Here is a 13,134-nt window from a genome sequence, read left to right as displayed (position 1 = left end):
ACTAGCAAAACTCTTGTATAAGTGACTGCTGGGCTTAGTTTTTAAGTTTATTAGGGCAAATGAAATAAAAGAAGTAGACCCGTCTTCTTTCCATTCTGTCTGAATATGGGAAAGTTTTTCATCTGTAATGGCCCAAATTAAGAGCTAATACTTATAACTATGCTTTCCAATTAGAGAAGTTCATTTTCCAATTTAATCTCAGAGATGATCTATTTTTAAAAGGTCTATTATTACAAATACCTTCGTGAAAACTAGTATAGTGAAAGGACAGAATGAAACTTTAATTTATCTGTTTCCAATAAGAGAATGAAATCAGATTTTCTTCTCCTGATTTTTGAAATTTTTAGGTAGTGTTTGAGTTAATATTAGAATTCAGGGATACCAAGTTAACAGAGAAATGTACAATCTTCTACGTAATTATAGCATATGGAAGCCCAACAGCAGGGAAATTAAATACATGGGACATTATACAGAAAAACCCATTTCCATGGCCACATCAAGGAACACGTCTCATTTTGCTCACCTGAAAACGCAAAAATAAGGCACCCATTTTCATCTTGACAAAATTTTCGACTCAACAATTTGCCACTGATACCTATATACTAGTTTGTCTTTAGGAACAAACACCTCAATCATCACAACTTTCCAAATATCACATCTAAGATAAGTTACTATTCTCGAAGACAGTAATCGTTGGTGTCACTGATGGTCGTCTCACTGCTGCTGCTCGTACTCTTTTCATCTTCTGCAATGTGCTGCGACCTTGGAATCGAAATAGACAGACTGGTGCTCAGGGCTGGACATGCTGCTTTGTATGCTGTTGTTAATCTACTAGGCAGACGGCAATCACCGACACTGGGAACTGGAACAGGCCGAGTAACCTCAGTCTGTTTTCTAGCCCCTCTGTGCATGTGTCGTGCACAATATTTTTGATCGGGGATAACATCCCTGCTGCATCGCCATCTTTTCCCATCTGTTCTTCTACACCTCCCAGGTTCAAGTTCTATTTCATTTTTGTAAGCACGAGAACTGCTGTTGCCTAGCACTGAAAAGAATACCAGCAAAAACAGTTATATTCAACGCTATGCATAATAACACAAAAGTTAACCGCAACCAATTCTGCTATCAAATAGTACACAAGTAATAATAACAATGGTCATAGTAAATGACTTCATGCAGCACATCATTTTTCAGCATGTGCATTGTAAGCATAAGCTACTAAAACTAAATAAGATAGGATAACATGGAAAGGGTTCTTCTATATCTGTTTTTATAGCAGAAGGGATCATGTAACAAGAACATTATACAAACTTCTACGGAACTACCTTGAAGAACGCTTTTTGGAGAAAAACCCACACTCGGAGATATATTATTACCAACAGTGGCCTTGTTTCCACTCTTGCTGCTTCTTTTGATGGTATTATTGTTACTTACAGAGAGTTTTTCTTCACCCTTCTCACTAATATTTCTCACGTTTTTGTTCCTTTTCGGATCATTTTTGTTGTCGTTCTTCGTTGTGGCAATGATGGTGCCACTAGTTGCAGCATTGATAGAAATGGAGTTTCGGTTGCTGCATACATAGCTGCTTTCTATTGCAGTGGTTCCATGGCTGGTGCTGGTATTACAGGAAAATGGGTTCGTGTACTGAAAACTTACAGGTGTTGGAAGGTTTTTTGAGTTTTCTGACAATCTGATTGAAAATTTTGATGATGTTGAGTCAGGCAAAGCGGATTGAGAAGTTTCCACAGGCTTTCTTGAACGCCGACAACCTCTATGCATGTGCTGTTCACAATATTTCTGATAAGGAATCACATTCTTACTGCACCGCCATTTTTTCCCATCAGTTCTTCGACACCTTCCCGGCTCAGGATCCGCCATGTTCCTATAATCCAATCCTTGAGGACTGACTCCTACAACTGAAACGACATTTTTCATGTAAATTAACATTCCTATAATACCATTACGAATTTACAATGCAAAGTAGGGAAATTCTGGCCAAGCATATAAAGAGACTCAATTTTCCAGGAATAATTGAATTTTAATTAATAGTACTTAATGATTAATAAAGAATAGCATAAGCCTAACAAGCACCAAATCATCCGTTAATTACAATACATCTTCAAGTGGGATTTTACCATAGCTTAAATATTTCTTGGTAAAGATGAGGATTTTGTAGATCAGATGGTAAAGACTAAAGATGCATATCCACTTCCAGTTTCCTACCTTATACCTTATACTATAGCTTACATGTGTAGTCTAACTGATACTTAACAAAAGGTTCACTCTTATCCTTTCACATCTTCCTACCAATTAAAACTTACAGAAATGTATGGAAAAAAACCAAATTATTGATCTTCTAACTCTCTAGTAAAAAGGAAAAAGAAAATACGGTTGTAATCAAATTCATGAAGCAGAAAGAAACAGAAAACAAAATCAAATTCCATGCAAAAAAGAGGGGACAAGAAAACTGCCAGTAGGCAAGAGAAAAGTTAAAAAGAAAAGAAAGCTTACAACTGGGATACCGTTCATAGATACCGCCATGAACAGAGCCAAAGGAGGAAGCGACGCTTTTCCAAACGGGTATAACAAGGTTAACAGGAACTTGGATTCCACCCGCTATGTATTTGAAGATGAGCGTTTGTAATTGCAGGTCATGCAACTGAGCTGTCGTAAACACACACTTCCCGTGTTTCTTCACGGGTTTCTCCGACGTCGTCCCATCAATCCCCAGTCCCAACTTGATCGACGGTGATCCTCCCTTCTCCGTCTCCTCCTCTTCCATCTTCACCGTCCTTCCCTTCCCCTCCAACCTCTCTTGGGCCCCACTCCCACCACCCCCTAAAATTAAAAACATGCTCAAAATTAATTAACCAGCCAACCACGATACTTAAAAACTATATATAGATCTAGAAATAGACTACCAGAATCTGGAAGAATTCGAGTTTGAACCGGTTGGGCATCCATTGAAGGAAAAAAGAAACACAGATTAAAGAATGGTGGTACAGAGATCTGCGAGAACTTAAGTGTGAATGATATTTCAGAAGAAGTAGCTTGAACTTAAACATGATCGCCTTTGCTGTGTTTCAGTTTCACGATATGCAGCGACGAGTGTGACATAAAGTTGATGTTAAAAAACGCGTGTCAGGATTCTGACAGTTATCAGCCTTTTCGCAGTCACTGCAGGCGAAATTCAGTTACTTTATCATTTTACAGACTCCGTAAAAGGTAAGCTCACCTCTCAAAATCGGCGTTTGAAATGGACGTTCCAATGAGATGGTGAAAGAGTGGTGCTGTTGCAGACGGTAACAATGTGGTCGGTTGTTTTCCACGCGCGTTGTCAGATTAATTGCCTGGAACTGTGGATGGGCAGAAGAGGACACGTCACTGGATTCAGTTATGGTGGGTCCTACTTTAAGCATAGGACACGGTAGGGCCCGGTTCAGCACGTCAGCAGTGCCACGTGGACTGCTGGCAATGCCATCTAGTGGTTCTCAATTTTCTAAAAGCTTATAATTAGGCCATTTTATCCATCTAACCTAACAATTTTTAATATTTATAAAAATTACCCTAATTCAAAAAATTCACTAATATGACCTGAAATGGATAATAAATTTAAGTTTTGAGAATCTAATAGCTGGCATCACCTTATGTTTTAGCTTCATTATTACCTGATAATTATGTCGGCTTTAAAAAAATAAATTTTTTTTGTTTGGGAACGCAATGGCAGGCACCAAGACTTTTTTTTTTAAAATCGTAGTATACTGGTATACAAAAATATCAGTATTTGAAAGAAAAAAATTTAATTCTAGCTAGTATATGGTCGGCACCATGTACATTTTTCGGGCCCCAATATACTTTTTTTTTACTTTCGAACACTGATGGCCAACACTAGTGTTATTTAAAAAAAAAACAATTTTGGATGCTAGCAAGTAGATAGCGAGCCCCAAGTACATTTTTCGGCTCCTTAGGCACTTTTTTCTTTTGGGACACTGATGGCTGGCACCAATGTCATTTAAAAAAAATTTTGGGGTACTAGCAAATAGATGGCCGGCACCAAGTACATTTTTCGGCTCCCAATGCACTTTTTTTTTTACTTCGGGACACTAATGGTAGGCACCACCTTTTTTAGGTCCCAATTTATTTTTTTAGGGACACCGATGTCGGCACCAATTTTATCATATTAAAAAAAATTATTTTTTTTATTTTGGAACACTAATGGTCTGCACTAAGTATTAAAAAATTTGTTTTCTTAATTTTGAGAATCAGATGGTCGACACTAAATTTATCAGATATATATAAATATTTTGTCTTCCATTTGAGTTTTTGTTTGCTTTTTTCTTTGCTTTGTTAGTTGAAATTTAAGATTAAAAATATTAGTTTTTTCTTTGTTGAGAATGAAGCAAAATTTTTTTAATATGAGTTCACAAATTTTGTTTATTTATGTTCATGTTGATGTTGAAACTGTTTTCTATAAATTTTTGGTTTTAACAGATCCGCTCAAGTTTTCAGAAATAGAGCTTAAAGATGATGATAATCTAGTTACAGTGATAGCAATTTATTGCCCCCTAAGATAGAAAATTCCAACCCGGTTGAGTTGTTCGCGGAGATAGTTGAACCGGATTCCATTCAAGTTGTAATTTCAACAAGCCAGCGTTCTAGAATTAATTTTGATCTTAAAGTCTCCTAAGAAGATCAGTCGAGTTATGGACGGTCAATGCCAGCTCCTAAAAATCCAAACACCGGTGGATGTTTGTATAACATCTAAAAATCGTGTACTCGTCTAGAGATCCATCCAGAGGTGTTGATCACCATAGAAGATGGTGATAAAGGATTCGATAACGATGATCAGTCCCACAGTGATCCCAACGATGATTTTAGTGGCCCCGATTTGGATAACATCCCTAAAGATATAGACGAGAAAGGCTCAATGGAGGGTGAAAATGCAAACCCCCATTCGACCGGGAACACGGGCTCTGGTATAGTTATAAGAAATAATCCAGGGTTCTTCATAACCGATGTGGATCCTGATACAACTCTTGCACGCGAGTTCCCAGAATATACAAACATTGTGCCAGCTCACCTACTTGATGATGAATTCGACAATTAAGAGTTGTTTATAGTACAACAATGTAACACCGGATTTTGGGGCTAGTTGGAATAGTGGTCTCGGGACCACAAATCCAAAGTCAGAGAAATTATCTTATTATTATATTGGAGTCATAGCATGTTTATATTAGTACATGAAAAATTTGGTGAGTGTGAGCCCAATTGCGAAAAAAGACTAAATCGCATAAAGTGCAAAAGTTCTATTTTGATAGCTAAAGGTGTTATTTTATTAGAGAAGCAAAGTTGGGGGATTTTAAAGGGTAATTAGACCCCTAGAAATAGAGTGGCCGGCCGTGTGAAAACCCCTGTAGGTGTGAATTTGAAATTAATTTCACAGGGTAAAGGGCACGGACGTGTCCCTTGGTGTGTAGGCCGTGTGAGTCACACAGGCTATCAGCACGACCATGTCGAGTTGGTCACACGGGCGTGTTGCCCTTCCACACGGGCGTGTGCCATGTTTTAAGGTCAAAATTTTCATAGTTAGTTTAAGGACCCAGTATAATCATGATTAGTTTCTAATGGTCAATTTGAAGCTCATAGGCCCATAATACGAAGATTAAAGTAGAAATTGAAAAAGATTTAAATTGAATTGAGTCTGAGTGACTCGAGATGGTTTGTGTACATAAGATCACGTTAGGTAATGCCTTGTACTCCACCCCGGCGTGGGTTACGGGCATGGGATGTTACATTTAGTAATATCAGAGCTATGATTTAGTCAGTTCGAGGACTAACCTAGCGAGAGTACGAGTCTAGCTATACATGCCATAACTGTATATTGATAGTGTGACGATTTCTGACAATTATAAATTATGTTTTCATATAATAAATTAATCTTGATAGAACCACGGCAGATGACGTGGAAAGAAATACCCTACCTCCTCGATTCCTCAGTATGTCCCGGTAACTCCGCAAGGCACGGACATGTTTAGAAGAGAGAAACCTCCGGTAGACAAGATCCAGAAACAAGAGGCCGAATAATTCTGGGCTAGCATAGATCATAACCCGGAGAGAGCAGACTTTTGGCTAGAAAATACCATTAGGATATTTGATGAACTGTCATGCATACCTGAAGAGTGCGTGAAATACGTAATGTCGCTTCTACGAGATTCGACTTATCAGTAGTGGAACACTCTCGTGTCCGTCGTATCGAGAGAAATGATCACATAAGAATTCTTTCAGGAAGAATTTCAGAAAAGTATATTAGCCAAATATTCATAGACCAAAAGAGGAAATAATTTCTAGAGCAAAAGCAAGGCCGAATGTCAGTGACAAAATATGAACGTGAGTTTGTGAGGCTTACCAAGTATGCGCGGGAGTGCATGTCTACAGAAGCCACCATGTGTAAAAGGTTTGAGGACAGCTTCAATGAATATATCCGAGTGTTTGTTGGCATCTTAGAGCTGCAGGAAATTGTAGCACTTGTTGAAAGGGACTGTAAGGCTGAAGAGTTGATTAAAGAAAGACGGAAAGTGACTTTTGAGTCACATGATGCAAAGAAGTGACAGATGGGGAAATCACATCAGTTCTCATCCAAAAGATCGAGAGAGTTCACTACCCGATCAAGTGCTTGGGTGGGGTATTCAAATAGGAACAAGAATCAGCAGAACACAACTTCTAAAGCCCAAACCACTTCGGTCGCAAGTGTTGGTAACACTCGGCCAAATAGGCTAGAATGCTCACAATAGCGAGTGCCGAGGGAATGAAATGGGCTATTTCAAGTGCCGATCATTGGAACACTTCATCCGTGATTGTCCCGAATTGGATGAGAGAGAGAGAAGACAAGATGTGAAAACAAGTAGTGCTCCCTTGAGGGGTGGACCACGAAAGAACCCCGGAAGTGAGGCTAGCAGTACAGGCACGCCAAAAGATACTGCAATGAGGTTCGAGGGCAAGGCGCCTGTAATGACATATACTATTCGTGCCTGCGAAGAGGCAGAGTCTCCCGACGTGACCACGGGTACCTTTTCTATCCATGAAATATCTGTCGTTGCTTTATTTGACCTGGGATCTACCCACTCTTACATTTGTATGGAATTGATACCTCGTATGAGTATGCTAGTAGAGTCCACTGAGTTTGTAATAAAAGTGTCAAATCATTTACGCAGACATGTACTAGTGGACCAAGTATGTAGAAATTGTCCTTTGACAATTAGAGATTAGAGGTCATTGTTTTTTGCCTAACTTGACGTTATTACCATTTAATGAGTTTGATATAATCCTTGAGATGTATTGGTTGACTACTCATAGTGTTGTAGTGGACTGAGGGAAAAAGAAAATTGAGTTGAAATGTAAAGATAGGAATGTTATTCGGGTTGGACCAAATGAGTCGATAATCTGCCTATAGTAATATATTATTTGATTACCGATAAATATTTGAGGAAAGGATATGAGGCTTATCTAGCTTTTATTTTGAATACTCAAGTGTCTGAGTTGAAGATTGATTTGGTACTAATGGGTTATGAGTTTACAAACGTGTTTCTGGAAGAAATACCTGGATTGCCTCCGGTAAGGGAGATAGAATTCGAAATTGAGTTAGTCCCCGGTACGACACCTATTTCTATTACTCCGTATAGAATAGCCTCGATAGAGTTGAAAGAGTTGAAAGTATAGTTGTAAAAGTTAACAGATAAATGTTTTACGAGACCTAGTTATTCACCATGAGGTGCACCAGTGTTGTTTGTGAAAAAGAAAGACGGGTCGATAAGGTTATGTATCGACTATAGACAACTCAATAAGGTAATGGTGAAGAACAAGTATCATTTGCAAAGGATTGATGACTTGTTTGATCAATTAAAGTGAGCCACTGTATTTTTCAAGATTGACTTGAGATTCAGATACTACCAGTTAAAAGTGAAAGAGCAAGATGTACCACAGACTGCGTTTTAAACAAGATACGAGCATTATGAGTTCTTCGTCATGCCCTTTGGTTTAACTAATGCTCCAGCGGTGTTTATGGATTTGATTAACCATATTTTCTGACCTTATTTAGATAAGTTTGTCGTCGTCATTATCGATGACATATTGGTTTATTCACATGATGAGAACGGGCATGCGGAGCATCTGAGAGTTGTGTTGCAAACCTTGAGAGACAAGCAATTATATGCCAAGTTTAGTAATAGTGAATTTTGGCTTAAGGAGGTCGGATTCCTAGGTTACATTGTGTCAGGAGACGGGATCCGAGTTGATCCAAGCAAGATCTCGGCTATTGTTGAGTGGAAATCGCCGAGGATTGAAACTGAGGTTCGAAGCTTTTTGGGTTTAGCCGGATATTATAAACGGTTTGTAAACGGATATTCTATGATAGCTACGCCAATGAAAAGGCTGTTGCAAAAGGATGTCAAGTTTGAATAGATAGAAAAGTACCAACAGAGTTTTGAAAAATTAAAGGCTTTGTTGACTGAAGCCCCAGTGTTAGTGCAACCAGAGTTGGGCAAGGAGTTTGTCGTATATAGTGACACCTCCTTGAATGGTTTGGGGTGCGTGCTTATGCAAGAAGGTAAAGTCATAGCTTACGTTTCAAGACAGTTAAAGCCACATGAGAAAAATTACCTGACACATGACTTAAAGTTGGCTGCCATAGTATTCGCGTTGAAAATTTAGAGACACCATCTTTCTGGCAAGAGGTGTCGAGTGTTCACTGATCACAAGAGCCTTAAGTACTTGATGACTCAAAAGGAGTTGAACCTAAGGCAATGACGATGGTTAGAGCTAATAAAGAATTACGAGTTGATTATCGACTACCAATCGGGAAAAGCAAACGTGGTTGCCAATGCATTGAGTAGAAAATCATTATTTGCACTAAGAACAATAAATGTCAGTATGGCTTTGTCTGATGATGGTTCGGTTCTAGTAGAGTTGGAAGCTAGATCGATGTTTCTTCAAGAGATTTGTGAAGCTCAAAAAAGTGATGAGAAATTACAAGCCAAGAGAACTCAGTGTGAATCAGAAATCGAATCAGATTTTCGTATTGGTACCGATGGATGTATAATGTTCAAAGATAGAGTTTGTATACCTAAAAACAATGAGCTTATTCAGAAGATTCTGAGAGAGGCACATAGTGGTTGTTTATCCATCCACTCAGGCAGTGTAAAAATGTACAACGACCTTAAGAAAATGTACCGGTGGTCTGGTATGAAAAGATACATTTTAGAGTTTGTGTCTAAGTGCCTAGTGTGTCAGCAAGTAAAAGCTGAACACCAAGTACCTTCGGGTCTACTTCAGCCTATCATGGCCCCCGAGTGGAAATGGGATCGAATTTCTATGGATTTTGTGACGGGTTTGCCGGTAACCCCGACAAAAAGGGATGCTGTTTGGGCTGTTGTAGATAAGCTAACAAAGTCGGCACACTTCATACCTATGCGAACTGACAACTCCCTTGAAAGATAAGTCGAATTATATGTTTCTGAGATTGTAAGACTACACAGGGTGCCCATATCGATTATTTCAGACAGAGACCCGGGATTTACCTCAAGGTTTTGGAAAAAGTTATAAGAGGCATTGGGAACAAAGTTGAGTTTTAGCACAGCTTTTCATCCGTAAATCGACGATCAGTCAGAGAGAATAATTCAGATATTAGAGGACATGTTATGGTGTTACGTCCTTAAGTTCCAAGGCAGTTGGGAAAACTATCTACCGTTGGTTGAATTCGCCTATAATAACAGTTATCAGACAAGTCTGAAAATGGCACCTTACGAGGCTTTGTATGGGTGAAAGTGTCAAACACCTTTATATTGGACTGAGCTCAGAGAGAGTTAAGTTCAAGGGGTCGATATAGTGAGAGAGGCTGAAGAGAAAGTTAAAGTAATTCATGACTACTTGAAAGCCGCCTTGGATAGGCAGAAATCCTACGCGGATTTGAAACGATAGGAAATTGAATTTCAAGTCAGTGATAAAGTATTTTTGAAAGTGTCCCCTTAGAGGAAAGTCCTCAGATTTGGTAGAAAATGCAAGCTGAGTTCTCGTTTTATAGGCCTTATGAGGTTATTGAGAGAGTAGGACCGGTTGCCTACCGATTAGATTTGCCACTTGAATTGGAAAATATTCACGATGTGTTTCATGTGTCCATGCTACCTCGATATAGATCAGACCCTTCGTACGTGATTTCGCCGTCAGAGGTCGAGATTCATTCGGACATGACATATGGTGAAGAACCGGTCAAGATTTTAGCTCGAGAAGTTAAACAGTTGAGAAATAAGAGTATAACACTTGTGAAAGTTTTGTGGCATAGACATGGAGTCGAGGAAGCCACATGGGAACCCGAAGAGACTATGAGAGCTCAGTATCCGAACTTGTTCACCGGTAAGATTTTCGAGGACGAAAATCCCTAAGGGGGGAGAAATGTAGCAACCCGATTTTGGGGCTAGTTAGAATAGTAGTATTGGGACAACAAATTCGAAGTCAGATAAATTATCTTATTATTATTTTGGAGTCATAGCATGTTTATATTAGTACATGAAAAATTTAGTGAGTTAATTTTGACGTTTGTGAGCCCAATTGCGAAAAAAGACTAAATCGCATAAAGTTTAAAAGTTTTATTTTGATAGCTAAATGTGTTATTTTATTAGAGAAGCAAAGTTGGGGGATTTTAAAGGGTAATTAGACCCTTAGAAATAGAGTGGCCTGCCATAGAAGACATATGTAGTCAAAATTTTCAAAATTTGTTGGGTTAGGTGAACAATTTTGACTAAAATAGAAATAAAATAAAAGAAAGATGATATCATCCCTTACTCATCTCTTTTCTCCATCGAAAATTAGCCATGGAAGGGGGTTTGAGAGCTTAAGAATTTTCAGTAACTTGAAGCACTCGAGTAAGTGATTTCCAAGGTCTAGGGTTTTTCCATAAGAGCAATTAGGGTGTTTTCTGAAAATTTGTGAAAGAATATGAGTCTTAGTTGGGTAATAGACAACTTTTGTGAAAGGTGTTACCATGAAAACACCAAAAAGGGACTATTTTGCACAAGTTGTAAAATAAATGATAAATGTGTGAAACGAAGAGAATTTGGGGCTGCTATAAGAGTAAAAAGAGTTCAACTAAGCTTAATATGCGAAGAAATTCGATAAAAAAAATCAATTTTCGAGCATAGAGGTAAAATGGTCATTTTACCAAAGTTTAGGGGCAAAACGATTATTTTACCAAATATGTGAATTTTAATTGCTTAATATTATTTAGTTATTAAATGAGTGCATTTTGCTATTTTAGATCAAGAATTACCAAATTCGAACCTAAACCGAGGAAAAGCCAAGCAAATCGACTAAACTGACTAGTCGTGTACGTTTTGTAATCCGAGGTAAGTTGTATGTAAATAATACAACTAAATTGTTAATGTATGTATTGAATTGTATTGAGTTAATATAGCATGAATTGCTTGGTTTTGAAATTGAGAATGTATAATGATAATTGAGACAGTGGAAATTTCGTTGTAACCTTAGAAAGTAAATCGGATATTCACGCCATGACGTTTGGGTCATTTGTGTGTGAGCTGGTGTAAGACATGTCTGGGACATGCATCGGCCACATTATAAGAGCCAGTGTAAGACATGTCTGGGACATGGCATCGGCATTGAGACGAGAGCTAGTGTAAGACATGTCTGGGACATGCATTGGCCTCGAGACGTAAGCCAGTGTAAGACATGTCTGGGACATGCATCGGCTACGGGATGATAGTCAGTGTAAGACCATGTCTGGGACATGGCATCGACTTGAGATTTCAGCCAGTGTAAGACCATATCTAGGACATGGCATCAGCACATTACCCACATTTGAGGTTTAATAAATATCCAGTAGTGTTCTAAATGGTTCAACGGTGAACGTTATGTTCTTAAGCTAATGAGGAAAATATAACCATGTTGTGAATGATACAGTTACCTAATTGGTACATATGAGATATGAGCTCAGAATATATATAATAGGTGACTTGTATGGATGGTAATGAGTAAGTTACACTTATGCCTACTTTGGTGTTATGAGCATGTTGATTATGGATAAATTGTTGTCGTATACTTATTTATATGTCACTTACTAAACTTTATGCTTACTCCATTTCCTTTTAGTGCCGCTTAACTAGTTCAAGGATCACTGGAAGTTAAAGATATCGATCACATTATCAGTCGAAGCATTCGATATAGTTGGATTTATATTTTTGATTATGGCATGTATAAGACTTAGACTTTATTATTTTGTGTCTTTGATAGTTGGCCAAATGTGTTGGCTTGGGTTAGAAGTCCTTCAAATTGTATTATGCTCTAAATGATGGCTAACATTCATTTTGAATTTATAAAAGATGCCTTATCATGGTAGAATGAATGTCTATTGTGGTTGATTTGATTTTAAAAATTTTACTCGTTTTAGTATTGGTTGGAAATTTGTATGGAAACAGGTAGGAAACGGTGGCAATGAGGCTTCGTAAATAGCCTTATATTGTCCATACGGGTAGACACACGGGCGTGTATTTAGGCCGTGTGTGATGCACGGTCTGCCCCATGGGCATGTAGTCCAGCCGTGTGTCTCAACCTTGTGGAGGATATGGCCTAGTACACGGGCGTGTGCCATGGCCGTGTGTCATTTTGGGAATGCTGACGTCAAAAGTAGAATACCCAGGTTTTTGCAAACGGGCTAACACACGGGTGTGTCTTGACCGTGTGAGGGACACAGGCCATCAACACGGCCGTGTGACTGGCCGTGTGAAAACCCTTGTAGGTGTGAATTTGAAATTAATTTCACACGGGTAGAGGGCACGGACGTGTCCCTAGGTGTGTAGGCCGTGTGAGTCACACGGGCCATCAGCACGACCATGTCGAGTTGGTCACACAGGCATGTTGCCCTTCTACACGGGCGTATGCCATGTTTTAAGGTTAAAATTTTCATAGTTGGTTTAAGGACCCGGTATAGTCCCGATTAGTTTCCAATGGCCGATTTGGGGCTCGTAGGTCCATAATAAGAAGATTAAAGTAGAAATTGAAAAATATTTAAATTAGATTGAGTCTGGGTGACTCGAGATGGTTTGTGTACATGCTATCACGTTAGGTAAT

General features: G+C 38.7%; 1 protein-coding gene across 1 annotated transcript; it reads right to left on the bottom strand.

Annotated features, from left to right (window-relative positions):
• Positions 1–386: 386 nt before the first annotated feature.
• On the bottom strand, positions 387–3,177 carry LOC108457986 (growth-regulating factor 9). Its single transcript, XM_017757211.2, has 4 exons — positions 2,922–3,177; positions 2,512–2,838; positions 1,326–1,916; positions 387–1,045 (listed from the first exon to the last, which is right to left on the bottom strand). The coding sequence occupies exons 1-4, from the start codon at positions 2,962–2,964 to the stop codon at positions 672–674; spliced, it is 1,335 nt and encodes a 444-aa protein (XP_017612700.1). The 5' UTR covers positions 2,965–3,177; the 3' UTR covers positions 387–671.
• Positions 3,178–13,134: the final 9,957 nt, after the last annotated feature.

This window comes from Gossypium arboreum, chromosome 11 (genome assembly GCF_025698485.1).
Source record: "Gossypium arboreum isolate Shixiya-1 chromosome 11, ASM2569848v2, whole genome shotgun sequence".
Classification (NCBI taxonomy): Eukaryota; Viridiplantae; Streptophyta; class Magnoliopsida; order Malvales; family Malvaceae; genus Gossypium; species Gossypium arboreum.
The sequence above is the reverse complement of the archived record's forward strand: the minus strand, read 5'-3'. Positions and strand labels throughout refer to the sequence as shown.